Raw genomic sequence first — 21,593 nt, forward strand, 5'->3', positions numbered from 1 at the left:
TATATCTAATTTTAGAAAAATCAAGAAGGAAAAAAAATATTACAAAGAAATATAAGGTCGTGCACTATTTATTGAACATCGATCAATATGTGAGGGATGCATCACTCCCTAAATATTAGGGTACGTTACAAAAAGATTTACTTAATGATTAGAATAAGTTATCTCAATCCTTTGTAACATCCGCAATAGTACTCAATTGTTACTTGATTTATTAATGATCATTTTTCTACTTCTTTTGGGGGGGGATCGGTTGTCCATTTTCTAATCATAATAAACTCAATAGTTCCCTACAAAAAAGAACAACTTTTAAGTGTTTATTTTACATAACCATTTCACAATTCATGATGATCGAGATACGTACCCTGAAATCCAATTAGGCAAACCTAGTACTACGTATATAATTTAAAACGTATTATTAAAATGTTGTGTTCCACATAGTATAAAATTGATTTAATGTAAATTTGGTATCATTATTACAATGAGATCTATAATCGTTATAAATTATAACATTATATGAAGTAAGTTACAAGGTTATTGTTGAGTAATATAGTGTTTTGATGATTATGAACAAATGATGATTATCTAACTAATGTGTGTATTGTTTAGATGTGCATGAACAAGTAATGACGGTTAATACAGATCATTTAATTGGAAGATTCTGAAGATATATACAAGAAGAACCGAAGTTCCTGAAAGGAACTCTAGAAGTGAAAGGAACTTCAGAAGAGAAGTCTAATTATATAAGTGTACGATTAGACTTAGAGTTTGTTTCCTTAACTAGTGCATACTTGTTTATTAGTTTAGTTTTCTTCATCTTGCTTGTATTGGTTGTCATCACCGACTTAATGGTTTTGATGATAACTAGCAAACGACTAACCTATGTTTGAGTTCCAATATGTATACTAAACAAATATAGGTTTGATGAAGAAACAAACATGAAGAGTTCAAGTCAATAAATCAAGTATCCAAGCAACAACAAAGTTCTTCAAATCAGTTCCTCAGCAGAACCTAAGAGGAACAACGAGTATAAAGTTCCTGAGTAGGAACAAGCATGGAGAAGTTCCAGAGGCGGAACTATCAACATGAGGCTCTTGAGTTGGAGCATCATGAAGCATGAAGAAGAAAATAAGAGTTTATTTTCTAGGATTCATGTAAGTATGTAGAAACTTGAATAATTAAGGAACACGGTGCCAAAAGAAACTTGTCGGAACTTATGAGAAATAACGTCAGTTTATTTTCCTATAATATTCCTAGTTTTAAGGTAATTTTAAGTGTCAATAACGTGGCTTTTAAAACTCCTAGTTGTTAGGGATTTACCTTTGACTTTGAGTATTTATCTCCTAGTAAAACTCTATTTATTTATGTTTTTAAAATAAAAGATAATTTTTGTAAAATCTTATCTAGGTTAGGATTCTGATTTTAATATTATATATTAATTTATTTATTATTTAAATTTCGTTTTTAATAAAGTCCTATTTAATCTAGGATTTGTTTTGAATATCTTTTGCGTTTTTATGTGTTTAAAATTTTATTTTTAATAAATAAAAAAGAATTAATCTTTTTGTAAAATAAAATCTGATTGTTAGTTATTTTATTTTAATAAACTTTATTTTTCTATTTTATTAAAATCAGATATAAAAGGTTTTGTTTTAGAAAATTAAAATCATTGTTTTACGTTGTTTTTGAAAAACTACATAAGTGGAGAAATAATAGGAGATCATGGAAAACCTGATTATGCTTGGCCCTAACTCCATGATTTTCTCTACTGACTAAAGTCATGGGATCATGCCTAAATTGAAGGGCTTAGTGGTTGTTAGTGGAGAAGATTATGGAGAAAGTGGTTGAGGTTTCTTCCTCTATAAAAGGAGAGCTTTCTCATTCATTCAAGTGTTTCTGACTTCTCAGTCATTCCACAAAGTCTGGTTTAGGTGGTAGGAAATTAAAGAAAATATATTTGTTCCACGTTTTTGAGTCAGTTCCTGCAGTTCCGAGTTCCTGTCAGTTCCGAGTTCCTTTACAGTTATTCACTTTCTACATATTAAAGTTTAATCAATTATCAAACATCTGTATTTTGAGAGTTGGTAAAGAGTTTAAGTGAACTCTTATAATGGGGAATTGAACAAGGGTTTGAGTGAATTCTTGTATCTAAATTGGGTAGGAACTTGAGTGAGTTCCTGTTGTATTTGGGGAGGCTTTGAGTGAAGTCTATGAGAGAGAAGCAGAGAGGCTTTGAGTGAAGCAAAAGAGTCAAGAGAGACTTCTAGGGAAGTCAGTGAGAGCGTAGTTGCTTGAGGAACAACTATTGGGAACTTGAGTTCGTAGAGGAACTCAAGTAATGCCCGGGTTCCTTATAGGTTTGTAACTGAGTTGTTGCCCTATAGTGAAAAGAGTTTAAGTTGAAATCCCTAGTGGGTCGAGGTTTTCTTTCTAGTTGGGCCTAGAAAGTTTCCTCGTAAAATCTCTCTTGCATTGTTTCTCTACTTACTTAAAGTTTTTTTATAATTCCGCAAAATTGGCTAGAAAGTTCCATACTACAATTCACCCCCCTCTTGTAGTGTTCCATCCGAATAACAGTTATAATACATTCTCTAAATAAGAACCGTACAATTTTTTGATTAGGTTAGAAAAAAAAAATTAGTCAACTAACTATTGTTTCCTCCGTTTTTTATCTATTGCGCGCAGACAGAGTTTCACATTTGCCAACGTAAAATTTCGAACCTGAGTAATTAACGACCTTAATTAGGAGAGGGAAAACAATTAGGCGGGCATAGCAGTTAGCCAGTAAAACGGCTAACCCCTCCAAGCTAAGAGCTTTTAACGGTCTTCGTTATCCAAAACTATCTCCCTCTTCATCATCTTCTTCTTCTTCATCCCTTTTCTCTGCAATTTCAATTCTCAATCAACCTTCCTAAAACCCTTCAAAAACCCTAATTGTCTGACCCCAAATTCCCCCAATTTCTGATGCAAATTCACTTCAACCCACCATGCTAAAAACTCTCACCTTCACCCTTTCTCTCTCCTCTAAACCAAACCCATATCTCAATTTCCCTCAAAACCCATTATCCATCCCCCATAACATCCCCTTTTTCTCAAAACCCTACTCCGTCTCCTCCAATTTCAAGCTCAAAGCCAAACCCAAAGACCTAATTCTGGGCAACCCATCAGTCACAGTCGAAAAGGGTAAGTACAGTTATGATGTTGAGACCTTAATTAACAAATTAAGTAGTCTCCCACCTAGAGGTTCAATTGCTAGATGTCTTGAAGCATTTAAAAATAAGCTTTCTCTTAATGATTTTGCTTTGGTTTTTAAGGAATTTGCTCAGAGGGGGGATTGGCAAAGGTCGGTAAGATTGTTTAAATATATGCAGCGCCAAGTTTGGTGCAAACCTAATGAACATATATATACTATTATCATTGGGGTGTTGGGTAGAGAAGGGTTGCTTGAGAAAGCCCACGAGGTGTTTGATGATATGCCTGTTCATAATGTGCCTCGTAGCGTGTTCTCTTACACTGCTTTGATTAATGCTTATGGTAGGAATGGTCGGTATGAGACCGCCCTTGAGTTGTTGAATAGGATGAAGAAAGAGAGGGTGGCTCCTAATATATTGACTTATAATACTGTGATTAATTCTTGTGCTAGAGGTGGGTTGGATTGGGAGGAGTTGTTGGGGTTGTTTGCTGAAATGAGGCATGAAGGGATTCAGCCTGATATCGTGACTTATAACACGTTGCTTAGCGCTTGTGCTAATAGAGGGCTAGGGGATGAGGCTGAGATGGTGTTTAGGACTATGAATGAAAGTGGGGTTTTGCCTGATATAACGACTTATAGCTATGTTGTTGAGACGTTTAGCAAGTTGGGTGAGCTTGGAAAGGTCTCTGATCTCTTGAAAGATATGGAATTGAGTGGTAACATGCCTGATATATCGTCTTATAACGTGTTATTAGAAGCTTATGCAAAGAAAGGATCCATTAAAGAGGCAATGGGGGTGTTTAGGCAAATGCAGGAAGCGGGTTGCATGGCGAATGCTAATACTTATAGTATTTTGTTGAACTTGTATGGTGGTCAAGGGCGGTATGATGATGTTCGCGACCTTTTCCTTGAGATGAAAGTAAGCAATACTGATCCAGATGCTGCAACTTACAATATTCTTATACAGGTTTTTGGTGAAGGTGGTTACTTTAAGGAAGTGGTGACTTTATTCCATGATATGGTAGAGGAGAATGTCGAGCCAAATATGGAGACCTATGAAGGTTTGGTATTTGCTTGTGGCAAAGGAGGGTTGTATCATGATGCACAAGAGATCTTATTACATATGAAGGAAAAAGGCTTGGTGCCAAGTTCTAAGGCCTACACTGGGGTTATTGAGGCTTATGGACAAGCTGGATTGTATGAAGAAGCTCTTGTTGCGTTTAACACAATGAATGAGGTGGGAAGTAGACCCACAGTGGAAACCTATAACTCTTTGATTCATTCATATGCAAGGGGTGGCCTTTATAAGGAGGTTGGAGCAATTTTAAACAGGATGACTGAGTCTGGAATAGCAAGGAACAGGGCTTCATTTAATGGTGTTATTGAAGGTTTTAGACAGGGAGGTCAGTATGAGGACGCTATTAATGCTTATGTTGAGATGGAAAATGCAAGATGTGATCCAGATGAGCAGACACTTGAGGCAGTCTTGAGTGTTTATTACTTTGCCGGGCTTGTTGAAGAGGCGGAGGAGCAGTTTCAAGAAATTAAAGCTTTGGGAATACTACCGAGCGTGATGTGTTACTGCATGATGCTTGCTGTCTATGCAAAAACTGACAGGTCAGGTTTCTGTGTTACCATCTTCTCCATAATCTTTTGTTACTAAACTTTATACAAGTATAACTCATAGATATTCCTCATGTCTTTTCTGTTTGGTTAGCAAAATGAGTGCACCTTCTAGACAGTATACATTACTAATATGGGTCTGCAGAACGTACAATGTACACTTGAACTGATTTAGTTACCATCTATATTAGCCGTAGCTACAGATGGAGAAGATAGTCTCTAAAACATCTTTCTTACTATTTTCTGAAACCTACATTACTGAATATCTAAGAAATACCAATAAGACAGCGGCAATGGTAAATGCTGTCTTAAGTGTTTCCTTCGTTTGACTTTTCTCTTTAGTCTTTACCATACACAATTTTAGCTCATCATCGGCTAAAATCCCTTATTAGTCCTTGTGGTCACCTAAAGAGATTGGGATATTATTTTTTTCAGACTTAGAACTTGGTATTTGAACTACAAAGAGCCATGTTCCAGGCCTACCAGCGAGCTTTTTGACTAAAGTAGGGTCATTTCTCAATAGGTTGCATTGCAAGGTCAACAATAGTCGCCGGCTTTGTTTTCCAGATTAATGTGCTTTTAGAAAGGGCTCTTAGGAATTAGGAATATACTTAAATATTAGGGTTCCCTTTTTCTCTGGGATCATAGGGTTTGTCAGCTGTGATAGACAGTTTTGTGCTTGCTTCCCTGTATCTAGAGAAACAATTGTCAACTTTGTGATGTTAAATTAGCAGACATGTAAGGTTTATTCTTCTCTGGAATGCATGCAATGTAACCTTTTCTTGTTTGGGAAGGGAGATCTCATCATGCGTTCATTTTTTTATCAGACTAGTGTCACACTAGAAATACTTTAGTGATGAAGAATAACAGCTGGTTCTCGTGATGGGAGAAAATTAATAGGTCTGATGATGATTTGACCATTGTCAATTTCCTGTGACATGCTTCTTTTTATTCCTATTAAAGACGATGGAAAATTGCAGAACATAACTTTCTCTGTCCTGGAGAAATACCTTGTCAGCAAAGTGGAAAAAACTGATTTCGCTACGAGGTTTAGCCTTTCCTTTCTCAAAGAACCACATTTTTTCCCATATATTTAAAGTCAAAACTCTTTACCCGTTTTCTTTCCTGAAATATTTATCATGTCAGCTTAAAAGGTATATGAACAGCCTGCTTTTGAAATCTGTACGATTCTAGCAGAGACTTCATACGGAGGATAGATGTTCTCCGTAGAAGACAAAAGTGTCTACCCTTGCTGACTTAAAAATTCACTGTGTTGACCTAGTTCTTGTTCCAAAGTTAGTTTGTGCTGTCTTCTTCCTGAAACTATATTATTCGATCAAAAAATTTGAAACCATTTGACGTAAGATAGATGGATTAAAAGATAGAGCGCAGGGAGATAGTAAAGTGATCAAACATAAGGCAGAGAAAGAAAAGCTCCTCCTCCTCCTTTGAAGATATTTGTGATTTCTTGACTTCAAAAATCGGCATTCTAATCGCGCTTCCTCCTGAGAAACAAAGTAGTACCGAATTACTCACAGCAATTGGAAGAATTTGAGCCCTAAGTTTCGAATCATCTGATCTATTGGCGATTAATTACCGGATTTTATGTCCTTTTCAATCAAATTAGAATCGGACTTGGTTACTTTGGATGAATCCAATCAATTTGGGTACCTCAGTTTTGAGTTATAAACTTCTGGAGTATTTTCCTAATCGTAAGTGTACCCTAGTGGTGGGGACGTGTGAAGAGTGCTCAAGAAATAGGTACTTTGATTTGGATTCTTGTGATTTGCGTTGAGTATTGCGTTCATGGCTCTGAAAAAGCAAAAGAAAATCCCTACTTCCTCAAATTCTAGGGTGAAGAAAATTTTGAAAGAAAAAAGCTCTGTTACTAAAGTCAAATAGTGTGATAATTGATTATTATGATATAAATTTAGGGATGATTAACACAAAAAAGGATATGAGAATTTGTTCATGAGAGGAGTAACTATTACTCGTTACTATGACGATGATGCCCTAAATTCCTTACATATTGAAGATGATATTAATTGATTATTCTCTAATGTTGGTTGAGGTAACTTTCTCATGAAAAAATATCCAACATATAAGAGAGTTACATTGGAATTTTTAAGCTACCTAAAAGCAGTTACTTATGCAGATTCACGTTGTGGTGATAGTATGATCACTTTTCAGTTGTACAACGAGACACATGCATGGACTTTACCCAAATTCAATGAAGTTCTCGGTTTACCCACCAATGGACCACGACTGACACCTAAGCATTGGTTTGTTATATCTCTTTGGCGACTTTTAACCGGCGAAAATGACCATGACTAGAAGGGGAGCTCGATAACCTCAATTCGTCATCCAGCCCTTCGGTATATCCTTAGAGTATTTGCTAGTACTATCTTTGGCCGGCAAGAAGGGGGTAAAGTTCGAAAAGCGGAGTTATATATGCTCCATCATATGCTCCATGCTCAACCCATCGATGCAGGTGCTTTCCTAGTACGACAATGAAAACGGCCATTGGTGGAGGAGTCTTGGTGCAAGGAGGACTTATAACCCCGGTTGCCCTTTATTTGGGCCATGATGCTCTACTTAAGAAAGATGGGGCCGCGGACGGAAATGACGTTGTAGACGTTCCTTCGGGTTGGTTTAAAAAGAAAGATGGTACTACTCTTTGGTGTATCAAGGACATTGAAGACGAACTGCCTCCCCAAGAGGAAATGTCATTACGTAATGCGGTTAATTGGTCTTCCGATGACATTCAACCAAGAGTTAGAATGCCTATCCTTCCTAAGCCGTCGGCCATACCTAGCACCATTGAGGGTGCTAGCTCTTTCTGTACCTCGATCGAGAGAGCACTTGCAAAACTCCAAGGATCAGTTGATACAATCATGCCGGTGCAATGCACTATCAAGGAAGACAACTTGGCATGATTGTATCAACTGATCCTTGGAGTTTTGCAAGTTCTCTCTCGATCGAGGTAGAGGAGGAGCTAGCACCCTCAGTAGTGCTAGGTATGGCCACAGGAAGGATAGGCACTCGAACTCTTGGTTGAATGTCATCGAAAGATCAATTATCCGCATTACGTAAAGACATTTCCTCTTGGGGAGGCAGTTCATCTTCAACGTCCTTGATACACCAAAGATTAGTACCCTCTTTCTTTTAAACCAACCCGAAAGATGTCTACGACATCCTTTCCATCCACAACCCCAGCTTTCTTAAGTAGAGCTCGATGGCCCAAATAAAGGGAATCGGGGTTATGAGTCCTCCTTGCACCAAGACTCCTCCACCAATAGTCGTTTTCGCCAAGGTTTGCATTTTCCGTACTAGGAAAGCACCTACATCGACGGGTTGAGCACGGAGCTATCTGATGGAGCATATATAACTCCGCTTTTCGAACTTTACCCCCTTCTAGTGGTACTCGCAAATACTCTAAGGATATACCGAAGGGTTGTATGACAATTTGAAGTTATCGAGCTCCCCTTCGAGTCATTTTCACCTGTTAAAAGTCGCCAAAGAGATATAACAGACCAACGTTTAGGTGTCAGTCGTGGTCCAGTGGTGGGTAAACCGAGAACTTCATTGAATTTGGCTAAAGTCCATGTATGTGTCTCGTTGCACAACTGAAAAGTGATCTTACCATCACCACAACGTGAATCTGCATAAGTAACTGCTTTTAGGGAACTTAAAAATTCCAATGTAACTCTCTTATATGTTGGGTATTTTTTCATGAGAAAGTTACCGCAACCAACATTAGAGAATAACCAATTAATATCATCTTCAATATGCAAGGAATTTAGGGCATCACGGTAACGAGTAGTAGTTACTCCTCTCACGAACAAATTCTCATATCTTTTTTGTGGTCATCATCCTTAAATTTAATATCATAGTAAACAATTATCACACTTTCTTTGTCTTTTGCTTGAGAAGGTGAGAGAACTGGTTTTTTCCCTTAGCAACAGACTATTTGACTTTAGTAACAGAGCTTTTTTCTTTCAAATTTTCTTCACCCTAGAATGGGAGGAAGCAGGGATTTGCTTTTGCTTGTTCGGAGCCATGAACGCAATACTCAACGCAAATCACAATAATCCAAATCAAAGTACTGATTTCTTGAGCACTCTTCACACGTCCCCACCAATAGGGTATACTCACGATTAGGAAAACACTCCAGAAGTTTATAACTTAAAACTGAGGCACCCAAATTGATTGTTCGCGAAATCGACTCGAACTCCTTCGATTGCCTTTCACCTTGATTATCTTGCTGCTCCTTCTGACTTGTTTCTTAAAAGAGATAGAAGAATTTCAAGTGTACTGGCCAAATCGGAACCAAAGAGGTTATGGTGATGCATTGTGATGAAACTAAAAAAATCGGCTAGTACTTGTCCTGTCCAGTCCCCTAAAAGGCAAGGTTTTTGTTGTGTGAAATTTAGCCTCTGAGCATCTTATGGGATTTACTAGAACCTATACAATCAGTCAGGTAGTTATCCTCTTAATCCCCCTTAACAGAAATGGCCTATCTTCAAAATGTCCATTCATGAATCATGAAGCTGGACCTCCCATGGCATCATGTGTAGCCTAAGACCAACTTGGGATGAAATAGGGAGCTTACTTGCCTAAAAAATATCACTTCATGACTAAATTCATCCTCGTTCACAAAAAAATCTTAGAAATCCTTAGGTCCATTTTGTTATCATGATTTTATGTGTCCAATACATGGTAACCTAATTTGCATACTTTGAAATCAGTTGGATGCACAATGTGTTTCTCATGTGTAATTTGGTTCCACGGGGTTACACATGGAAATTACACTTCATCATGCATATTAGATCGCAAAACACTCGCTATAAATTAAAAAAAATGGGGAAGAAGCCTTTGCCTTTCTTCTATTCAATTGATACTTCAAATGCCAAATCGAAGAATTTGTCGTTCAAACTTCAAAATTTCAAAACCTAACTTCTAAATTATTGTCAGTCTTGTTTTTAGGAGAAACGTCTTTTACTGAATTAGATATGCTGAAACTCTGAAAGAATTGTGGCAAATAAGATGGATTTGATTGATGATATGAGAAACACAGTAACAGTAAAAGAGATTCAAGATTTCGAGAGGATTGATTCTCTCTAAATACAAAATAAAACTAAAAGGAACACTCAATAATATTTTTCATGATTTCTTCTCTCGAAATCTTTACTATTTATATCTTTTCTGTTCTAAACAACTCCCTTGCTTCCTCTCCAAGCTAGCTCTAACAAACTAATTCCGTCCTAGCAAACGTACCCCTCTCTAAGGTAAACCATTTACCCTTTTCTTCTTTTTCAGTTTTCCATGTGAAGGGCATTGTGAGTGTTGCTGCTTGAATCATATAATGTCATGTTTCCAAATGTTTTGGGATGCTAAGAAATCATAAATCAGTATGGGGAATCTGATATGTTCTTTACTGTTGTGTAGAAGAATTATGTAAACTGTCCAGGTTGTTTGCCTATCTTTCTCAGCTTCCCGTGATCTATTTTCCCCCGTAGGATCATCTTCTTTCTTAAGAGTTTTGTGCTGACATTTGAGTTCATGCAATTTTTGTCATTTACTTAAATGCCATGAATTATGTCCATTTCCGATGGAGCCAAAGATTCATTTGTTCTTTTGGCTGTAGGATGTAATGGACTAAATCAAAATGGCTCTTAAAACCTCTTCGCTTCCTTTCCATGAAGTAGAAGATGGTCGTCCCGTTGTCGTCCCGTTATCGCTTTTGGGTCAATTGGAAACAACCTCTCTGCAATGCAGGGGTAAGGTTGCGTACTCCCGACACCCCCTTACCCCGCTTCTTGCGGGAGCCTTTTTGAGGCAATGGGGTAATGATAATGAATGATAATGACTTAAATGCCATGAATCACAAGCTGAATTATATTACCAAAGCAGTAAAATATTACAATATAAAGTACTTTCTTCATTAGAAGCAGTAGTTATAAATTTGTGTTTCGAACAAAATTCTTCTGGGATGATTAATTGATTACCTACTCATTAAGTTTTTGGTATTCCAGCTGGTAGTTAGGGTTAAGATTGTCAAAGTATTTTTGAGTATTGATTACAACTTGTGTATCTGCAGAATGTCTGTGGGTTTCCCATGTGTCTTTGGTGACAATAATTTTCTGTAGAACTTTTTTGGATTTTAACCACCTTCAGATTTTCTATAAACAAAGTGACTGGTATGGTTTTCCTTTGGATTTAACATCTTTTGGGGATCTAAAACCTAAAGAGACTTGGGGTTGTACGAAGCAACTGATGCCACAAAAAGATTATGTTTCAAAAAAACCCATAGAGAAAAATGAAGGCAAAGGACCTCAAGATATGGAAAGAATGGAGATATAGCACTATTTCATATATATGTTGGGTACTTGGGTGAAACATGGGATTGTAGGAAAAAGGCGTTGGATTATCCATTAGGTGCTATAGTCATTTACCCTAGACATTAAGGGTGCGTTCTGTTCAACTTATTTGACCTGAACTTATCTGAACTTATCTGAACTTATCTGAACTTATCTGAACTGAACTTATCTGAACTTTTTGGAACTTATTGAAACTTATTGGAACTTATCTGAACTTATTGGAACTTTTTGAAATTTATTACATATAATAAATAATAAATAATAAATAATAATAAATTAATAATTAATAATTAATAATTAACAATTAACAATTAACAATTAACAATTAACAATTAACAATTAACAATTAACAATTAACAATTAACAATTAACAATTAACAATTAACAATAAAAAATTAACAATTAACAATTAACAATAAACAATAAACAATTAACAATAAACAATAAACAATAAACAATTAAGAATAAAAAATTAACAATTAAGAATAAAAAATTAACAATTAACAATTAACAATAAACAATAAACAATAAGCAATAAGCAATAAGCAATAAGCAATAAGCAATAAGCAATAAACAATAAACAATAAACAATAAATAATAATAATAAATAATAATATTATTATTAATATTGCAACTTATTGGAACTTATTGTAACTTATTGAAACTTATCTGAACTTATCAAAACTTATTGGAACTTATCTGAACTTATTGGACCTGAAACTTATTTTTTTAAGGTGAACAGAACGCACCCTAAACATGATATTTTTGAGGTTCTCAGTTGTATGACTTTGGTTCATAATAGACTAAATTATAGTGGCTCATTTAATAAAGGACTTTTTGTTAGAAAGGACCTTATATAAGGTTGTTTGTGTGATAAAGGACCTTATATAAGAAAAGTGGTATTTTGGGAACAAAAACTTTGTTTTTTTTTGTTGACTAGGACCACTTGCCGGATTATTGGAGTTGACCATTGTTTCACCCCTTGACTTGCACACAAGGACGTGGCAGCCGGAAACTGACACGTGGCATTAAGTTGGTTTAAACAACAAAAAAATCCCAAATTCCCTCCAACTTTTTTTTTCAAGAACCCAGAAAGGATTCTTCAACATAACATTCAATCCAGCAATAACGCCAACATCTTTCGTTGCTTGCCGCTGGGCATCATTGAAGTAGGCAGGATCTGTAACAACTGCATTCTTCACTTTTAAACCAAGATAAGACTCTGCTATCTCTATCTCTTTCATCTTCGCCAGAAGCATTGAGGATATCTCCTCTGGAGCAAATAGCTTCAGTTCACCCTTGTAAGTAACTTCAATCGTAATCCTCTTGAAATCATTTGCATCAGCAGTAGGAATCACTTTGAATGGCCACAGCTTCATGTCTTTCTGTACCATTTCATCGCCGAAACTCCTACCTATAAGGCTCTTTGCATCTACAACAAAAAAAGATCTTACCATCATCTTCCAAATTTAAACTAAAACCATCATGATACTAGAAGTTAGAGTACTCCCTCCGTATTTGTTATGAGTTACATATACGATTTCCAGCCTTATTTTTGTACGAGTTCATATTAGAAAAGCCCCAATTCGTTTTGATGAAAAATCGGAAAACCCTAATTCTTGTGAGGCAAAATTCAAAAAAATGGGGATGAATTTGAGAGGGAAAAACATCATACCTGATTCGCGTTGGTGTTAATCACAATCCGTGGCACTTAATTGAACTGGAGAAGGTTGTTTGTGATGCTTCGAAATTGCTCTGTAATGGCGTCGAAACAAAGTTTAAGGTCCCAAAATGCCACTTCTCTTATGTAAGGTCCTTTGTCAGTTTGTCACACAACAACCTTATATAAGGTCCTTTCTAACTAAAAATCCTTTAATAAATTGTACTTCTTTTTTGGGAAGGAGTTGATTGCTTGTCGTTGTGTACCTGATCATGGCTAATTGGTTAATTGGAAAGTGGAAATAATATCTCTATTATGGCAGAGAGTTAGAGACAATACTCTGTACACTAAGGGTCGTTCTCTTCGCCGATGAAACCTGAATTTATCTATCTGAACTTATTGGACCTGATTAGACTTGATCTCAAGAGAGTAAACTTGAGAGAGTCAACTTATAGGACCTGATTGCAACTTATCTGAACTTATTATACCTAGAACTTATTTTTTTAAGGTAAAGTGAAGGCACTCTAAATTCCCCATACTATGATTTGAGGAAATTATCTCTCTATGATGTTGATGTCTTTGTGAGGTTCTCTGTGGTTTTGCACTTGATTTGAAGCGTACATACTGTATCCACGTCCATTCGATATTTCGATCTATTTCTATAGGATGTTCAGATTTTTCCTTAAAGTGGTATGCTCTGCGAATAACCTTAGACTGGGGCACAGGTGTCAAACTTAAATCTCCTGCCCACATACTCCTTCTGAGAAACAATTTATCTCACACCAATCTTTTTAACCATCCAGGTTGAACAATGCCTATGAATTGCTGAATGAAATGCTGAACCATAAGACTTCCAATATTCATCAAGTAATTGCTCAGATGATCAAGGGAGATTTTGATGATGACTCCAACTGGCAGATGGTAGAATACGTATTTGACAAAATTAATTCTGAAGGCTGTGGCTTTGGTATACGATTCTATAATACCCTTTTAGAAGCACTATGGTGGCTTGGCCAGGAGGCACGTGCAGCCAGAGTGCTCAAAGAAGCAACGAAAAGGGGACTTTTTCCCGAATTGTTCCGCACCAACAAGCTGGTCTGGTCTCTTGACTTACATAGGTACACACAAATACTTTGAACCATTCTGAACCCTTTATGTTTTCAATTACCCCCCTTTTGAATCGAAATGATCAATGTGCAGGATGTGGCCTGGAAGCATATGCGCTGCAATATCAGTTTGGCTCAATGATATGTTAAAGATGTTCAAGGATGGGACAGGTCTTCCGCAACTAGCAACTCTTGTTGTAGTGTAAGCTTTCCTCCTTTTTCCTGGCTATATAGTAACTTGTGTCATCTTTCACAAACTGACAAAGCAAACACTGAGCCCTTTGTTTTACTTTCATTTTAATCCAAATTCATCAACCAAAACGTGTTTGCATCTCATGAAAGGATTTTTCAGTTTTCAAGTCCTGAGGCTAATTGCTTCTCTGAGTTTAGGGTTAGCTAGTTCTGTTGAGTAGCATCGATAAGTCTTGTAGGCCTTGAGTGACACTGCTTCTCCCGGTAAATCTAACAGGTGAGAGATTTTATAAACCTTGCACTAAAGTGAAATTTGAGGAGCTGAAAATGAGATTGGGCAATGAAAAAATCACGTGACTGGAACTTATCAAGTGTTAGTTTCAGAAACTAGTCTAAATTAAAGACTGTTAATGTATTGTTGACGTAAATGTGGACAGAGTATCAGCTGACCGTAGTAAACACTGATCCCCTGACAGATTAAAGGTTGAATTACCAGAATGGCAGGTAAAAATAGAGAGGTTTTGCTCATTAGCATAATACAAATTTGGGTGACTTAAGGGCTCATGTGAAATAGTTTGTTGTCTTTCCCTTTTTCAACCATTCATTTTGTCGTGATATTATAGAACTCGTTAAGGGCATAATATTAATTTCTGAACTACATAACTTCTCAACTACCAACAATTTATTAGAAATTTCAGAAAATTAGAAAGCTCATACTATTACAACAATAGTTTGCATCTGTACATGCGCCTATATCAGTCTATAACTTTATATGTATATTCGACAGCACTATTTTTATACACCAAAATGTCGTTTAAATTTGTTTTCTCTACAACTATGCACCATAACCCCCTCCCCTATGGCCCTATGTATGTACTCGTTTGCAACTTGGTCACATATTAAGTGCATAGCCAATGTAATAATATAAAAAATCTTGGTCATATGTGCATGTCATTATGTCAATCTTTAGTGTGCAACCTTTGACTGTTATTGGAGGAAACCCGGTTCATTTTGCACAACTGGTTCTAGCTTATATGGCGGGTATAAAAGCTAAGATGTAAAAAGTGCTGTTGTAAATGATATTTAGCCCGTAGATTTTGTCAAGATGTATCATGTATGCCACATTGCAACCTGAGCCTTGCAAATTTAGAAAAAAAAACTACTCCTTACTACTTTCTTGTGTCTTTTGGGTCTGTACTCTGTTCTGACGACCCTAGAAGCAGTTCCAGCTGGAACTTAGAATGTATAAACTATTAGTCGTTTAGTTGATGAAAGACGGACAGATGAGAAATGGCCTATGCTGATCTACCTTATCCTACACAATTATCACAACTTATGTATACGAAGAATATTATGGACTGTGCCAGATCATTTAGTATTTGTTAGCTATTTTGAACTGCTAATTAGCACTGGATTATCCTTGTTTGGATTTTTTCTACTTCCAATAGGAAAGTCATATTGTTATTGGCTATAGATTATATTGGTCCCTGAAATTTCTGGCTTACCCGGGATTTGGGAGAAGCTAAAACAATAAATATAATTTGCTTTTAGTTTTATTTTTACTGGTGTTTCTCATGTGGCTTCAATCTATGCCTCATAGTCGATTCTTTCCTTTATCCAAATTCAGATTTCTCAAAGAAAGATATACATGTGGCTAGAACAGGGTTTTGTGATAATATTCATTTTTGCCTAATGACTTATTTTCTTTGTTTTATTAGCAGAAGGGGAGAGATGGAGAAGAGCTCTATGGTAGAAAATGTTCCTGTTGCAAAGGTGGCTTATGCTTTTCTAAAGGATAATTTGCAGTCATCGCCATTTAGTTTCCCTGGTTGGAACAAGGGTCGTATCGTGAGCCAATCAACCCAGCTAAAGCGGCTATTGTCTGAAATAAAGCAAACTTCTGGCGAATCTGAAACAGGTGAAGTGATTACACTCAGCAATACCCCTTTGCCTGTTGCTTTATCAAGGACATCTATGAGCAATGGTAAGAGAGAGAAACATAGAAATGCTAATACAGATACTACTATCTCCAGAAAACAGAAAGAGCTTATTCCTAGTACAGTTTAACAAGGAAAATACTCCATTTTAACTGTCCACTTCTCAAGTTCGAGTTCTGCTGAAATGACAGTCGAATCAGGCTTTCCACAATTGTGTTGTTGGGGTTCAACTCAAATTTTGGTTGGCAGAAAACAGCCAAATGTTGTACACTCCAATGCGCGTAACCTGGTTTTTCAGCACAGTTCAGACATGAAACCCATGGAGCAAGTAGAATTCTTCGAGAGTGAAGGTTGCTTGCTTTCTCTTACCTCCAATTGTAGTCTTTGTACATGATTTCCTGTAAAAGAAATTTTGGGAAGAAGGTGGTAGTGTAGTTTGTTAGGGAACAGAGCTAAGAACAGCTGGTTTGTATTCAAAGAACTGGTGTTCTGCTTGTATACCCTTGTGAGTTGTGAAGATCCCACTATTATGAATGGAAAAGGAGTAAAATTAGAATCATTTTGAATGTCTACTTACAATGCTGTTTATCATAGCATATTTCTAAACCTGAGATGAAAGACCTACATCGCAGAGATCGCGAGCCTAGCTTGCTCGCGAGCTACAAGATCATCGCTTAAGTCGCTGAACCGGAGGTGATCAAACCCCAGTTTAGGCCCTCCCCTTCATAAACAATCTTACAACCGTACCTAAATCATAAGCGCGTGTTGGGTTGGGCCATAAACTCGGGTGGTCTGTACCAAGCCATATATAAAGATGGTTGTGGGCTGGGAGGTCTGATGTTCCATATCAAGCCCATTTTCTACGGGCTGGGTCGAAAATTTAAAAAATGTAGCTCGAGCACTTCCCAAGCCCACGTGTCGAGTCGGACTGTCGTGCTTAAGCTTAATTTCTCTAAATTGAACGTAATTTGTCGTGAACTCGTGGTGGTTGTAGTGTGTCGTATCTTGCCGTGCTTCTTCCAAAAAAACCAGTGGCCCAAGCTAGCCCATGCCCTATGACTCCGTGTTCATGTCTAGCCGTGCCTTTTCATGTTGGCTAGTTTTGTGCCTTGGCCCGGCCCGGTCCAGTGCCATCTTTAGCTACCCTACGAGACTGAACTTGGCGAGTGTTTAGGACCTCTTATGTTTGGATCAATGGGACAACATCCAAAGGAAAATTCCTTAATGGCACCCCCTTGACCTATAGAGCAATCAATTCTAGAGAACATGTCTTGTTCATGATTAAGTCATGTTGATTTTCACGTTTCTAATAGCATTAGTGAAGTATGCGTTCATATCATATAGCAATTACATATTTTTTTTAAAGTTATCGTATCGTGTTTATCTCTAATAATCCTCTTATAAAGTAATTGATTTCCAACTCTACAATGATGATTTGTTGAATATTATCCCACAATAGACGATTGAAAACGAAATGTGTGACTTTTTGAGTTTTTATTCTCTCTTTTTAAGTAGAAAAGGGCATGGATGGGTCGCCATGGATAATATATCATGAAGACTTTTCACTCAAAGGAAAGTGATTTTCACCTTACATGAGAATCCAAATAAACAAATAATTTTTAAAGATGGTAGTGGACCTGCCCATCTTTCGGGCCAAGCCCACTAGTAACGGGTTGAGTTGGAATTTTAAAAAATACGGCTCAGGCACGACCCTAGCCTGGTCGAGCCTTCGTGTGACTCCGGTCTAAGCCTAATTTTACTCAATTTGACTTGGTTTGTCTTGTCGTGCAGTGCTTTTTACAAAATAAAAGAAAAAAATAAAAATAAAAAATAAAAATATCGGCTCGAGCATGGCCCATGACCATGCTCCTGTCGAGCCGTGCTTTTTTTCGTGTTTGGGTTGGGCGGTGCTTTTTTCGTGTTGGGTCGTGTCATGTTTTTTTCGTGTTGGGTCGTGTGATACTTTTTTGGTGTTGGGTCGTGTCATAGTGCCATCTTTAACTAGAGCTGGCAAAAATTGACCCAACCCACCAACCCAACCCGAACCCAACCCAATAATAAAGGGTTGGGTCAAGATTTTCAACCCGTTTAATTAAATGGGTCAACCCAACCCAACCCGTTTAATTAAATGGGTTGGGTCAGGTTGAAATTTTCAACCCGAAAACAACCCGTCTAACCCGTTTAAGTGCAAACAAGTATGTAATATATATATGTATAATGTGATTTGAAAGATTTTATTTCTCATTTTCCCTTCAACATTGAATAATTATTTGACGTTTTGATTCATGTCAAATACATATTGAAAAATTACTTTTTGCAATGAGATATGCCATAACAAAATCACCTCGCAATTCTATAGTCAAATCAATTTACAATTTAAAGTGGGAAAAAAAAAATTAAACGGGTCAACTTCAGGTCAACCCGTTTATAGTTGGGTTGGGTTGGGTTGAAAATCTCAACCCGTTTAATTAAACAGGTCGGGTTGGGTTGGGAAAATCTCAACCCGTTTATAAATGGGTCGACCTGATTTCGACCCAACCCAACCCATTGCCAGCTCTATCTTTAACCATTATGCACTAGAATTGTAGATTTTTACAGGTTCACTTTAGGTAATCCAAAATTGTTATAAAGCATAGATGTCAATTCAAAAGGTCTTGTGCGCACAAGGTGTACAATAAATTGTACACCAAGATAACTTTAACCATTTTTTTTGTAACTTTAACCTAGTTTTGATTAACTTTTATATTAGTAAAAAAAATTGATATATAAATATTTTAAAGGTTTAAATGATTAATTTTATACATTATTAGTTAGTTTGAAGAAATAAGTTTTACTAAAATGAAAAAATTTATCACTGAAAAATAGATAACTTTTACATATATATGCTTAACTTTTAAGCATTTTTAGTTAACTTTTACTCCAGTGTACAATATTTATTGTACACCCATTGTAAATAAGAATTTGTGATGTCAACTAGCTTTGTTCCTAAAGTATTAGGTTAGTGATACACAAACCTCGTCTACACTATTATTGTCCTCCTCTGCGGCTCTAAGTCTCTAACTATTCATCATCTACTCATCCATGTGTTAACTCTTGGTTAATGGGATTAACTTGGCAAATTAAACAAAAGCAAGTAGGATTAAACAAAAGAAACAAAATCACGAGGAGATATTCTCGGCTTTTGCTTAATCTAGTCTACTTAACCTTAATCTAGCCTTAATTAAATTCAAACTTCGAAGAGAATAGTTTTTTGGTCAACGGAGAGAGAAATAAAAAGGGTACTCTATCTAAATAATGTATAACCTGGAGAATAATTACTCCCTCCGTCCCGGAATACTTGACCTGTTTTCCTTATCGGACCGTCCCTTAATACTTGACCTGTTTCTAAAAATGGAAATATTCTAACAATATTATATTATTTCTCACTCCACCCCTATTAACCCACCTACCCCCTACTCTATACAAAAAATAATTAAAAATTCAACCCCTACTCTCCCCAACCCCACCCCTTTACACATTTTCCACTAACTACATTAAAATAATACCCCACTATCAACTACTACCTATTAAATTAAATAAGTCAATTCAAGTCCCTTAAACTCTGTGCCGATCAAAGCGGGTCGAGTATTCCGGGACGGAGGGAGTAGTTATCAACTAGCTCACTTTTTATTGTATTTTATATAAACACAGATTTCTTACACCCTTAAAATTTATAGTATAATTATGTATGGATTTACAACTTGCATGAAAAGATGCTTTCTACAATTTTAATAAAACTAATAATAATCTCAATTACTATTATTCTTATTGAGATTATTATTATTAGTATTATTTAGGTGATCTAGGATTCTAGGATGCATTTAGCTAAAACTTTACAGGCTTTCAACTTTTGATTTAGTTTATGGAAGTTAGATTAAGTTAGGAAGCGAAAAGGAGAGATTAAAAGTGAGTGGTAAAGTGACCAAAAAGGTTTTCTTAGCTAGTTATATACATCAACTATGTGAACAATAGTAAAGAATTTGAATACGTTAGGAGCATCTTTCAATGGTGTAAAAAAGGACCTGGTTGTAAATTATTTAAAATTTTAAGCAGGTAGTTTACCATTGGCGTGGAAAGGTTTACTTATTGTTAGAACAAGTAACACGGCTAGTAGAATATATTCCGATTAAAACGAAAAAATAAAAAATATTGGAGAACTAAATTTATAGAGAGAAAAATGCATACGTAGTACTCCGTATATGCTTTAATGTGCTATGAATGAAATGTCCCTCTTAAACAAAGGTTATATATTCGTATATATAATAATGTAAGGATACTATCGTTTGAAACTAATAAAGTTTTAAGTAAAAACCTCATGAAAATTAAACTAATTAAGTTTGAAGCAAACACCTCATGAAAATTACTCTCCGAGTCTCTGATAAGCTTATAGAGTCACACCTACCACAGTCACACTATCACGTCACTGATTGATTCTCAGTGCTGAACAGTGGCAGATTCAGAAATTAGATAATTCATACGTATTGGGGTCGCTATTTAAAAATGAATAAAAAGTTACCAAAATGAAGCAATTATTATTTTTGTTTGGACAAGTGCGATCACGTGACTCCACTACTGTTGGATCACTTCTTTCTTTTATCAAACAAGTGTTGAGCCACGATTATATTGCCAACGTGAACTAGCATAGTTGGTTAAAGTCACGAACAATACGTGATATTCATGATTTGAGATCGAATCTTGTTTAACATTTTTTTGGGGCTATGATACGTTAGTTTGCATCGCAAATCTCAATGAAATGATATTTGCAACAAAAAGAACCCATAAAACCTACGACTAAGTTAATTACACCTCAACCATGTGAGCTAAAGATCATGCGTTGATTTACTTTCCTAAAATAGCATACAAATGGAGGTAAAATAAGTGGTCCAATATAGATGGAACTCTAATCAATTTGCATTGTGGGGACAACAAAAATAATGGAGTAATCAAATTGGATATTAAGCACAATTATTCAAACACTAAGATGGATTTGGTAAACACCAAAAATATGTTAGACAATAACCCTTTCCCTAAACAAAAGGGAAAGGTAGACAAGAAGCAACTATTATGGGGCTCAAACAAACCCTCCCCGTCCCCTACTAAACTACAATTAGTGGGGCTAATCAAAGGCTTATTATAATTATAATGCATAGTTTAACTTATCATTAAGGAAGTCTTCAATAATCTCCCTCTCACTTAATTATGATTTGATCAATGTCATTAAAGGTGGAGTGTTAGGTGGTCACAATGTGTTATACGTAATATAAATATATACATAGTTGGTTAGGACTGCTAACATCTAAAAATAGGTTGCGTTAACAAGACAGTTCATAGACATACGTAAGGAAGCATTATAGGCTTATAGCTTATCAGGGTTAAACCAAAACCATTTTATTTCCAAATCGTTGTTAATTTGTTATGCATAAATCAAACATGTGAATCCTTTTCTATATAAGTAAGTAATTCGTA

The 21,593-nt window shown here is 36.2% G+C and overlaps 1 protein-coding gene across 4 annotated transcripts; it reads left to right on the forward strand.

Moving 5' to 3' along the window:
- The first annotated feature begins 2,772 nt into the window (after positions 1-2,772).
- On the forward strand, positions 2,773-16,647 carry LOC110794478 (pentatricopeptide repeat-containing protein At1g74850, chloroplastic). 4 transcript variants are annotated; one of them, XM_056830407.1, is made up of 5 exons: positions 2,773-3,180; positions 3,312-4,807; positions 13,657-13,971; positions 14,054-14,161; positions 15,873-16,647. In XM_056830407.1, exons 2-5 carry the CDS (start codon positions 3,363-3,365, stop codon positions 16,216-16,218), a joined length of 2,214 nt encoding a protein of 737 aa, XP_056686385.1. In that variant the 5' UTR covers positions 2,773-3,180; positions 3,312-3,362; the 3' UTR covers positions 16,219-16,647. The 4 variants fall into 4 exon arrangements, with proteins under 4 accessions (XP_056686385.1, XP_021855153.1, XP_021855152.1 ...); XM_021999462.2 differs by having other exon boundaries at positions 3,041-3,180; positions 15,870-16,647; XM_021999461.2 differs by having other exon boundaries at positions 2,773-4,807.
- Positions 16,648-21,593: the final 4,946 nt, after the last annotated feature.

The sequence above is a fragment of the Spinacia oleracea genome, chromosome 5, assembly GCF_020520425.1.
Source record: "Spinacia oleracea cultivar Varoflay chromosome 5, BTI_SOV_V1, whole genome shotgun sequence".
In the NCBI taxonomy this organism is placed as follows: Eukaryota; Viridiplantae; Streptophyta; class Magnoliopsida; order Caryophyllales; family Amaranthaceae; genus Spinacia; species Spinacia oleracea.

Bases quoted from the DNA above. Each gene is read 5' to 3' on its own strand.
- LOC110794478 (XM_021999460.2), top strand. From the start codon at position 2,985: ATGCTAAAAACTCTCACCTTCACCCTTTCTCTCTCCTCTAAACCAAAC. The intron at 13,972-14,053 runs GTACACACAAAT...ATCAATGTGCAG, and splicing joins TGGTCTCTTGACTTACATAG to GATGTGGCCTGGAAGCATAT. The intron at 14,162-15,869 runs GTAAGCTTTCCT...TTGTTTTATTAG, and splicing joins CTAGCAACTCTTGTTGTAGT to CAGAAGGGGAGAGATGGAGA.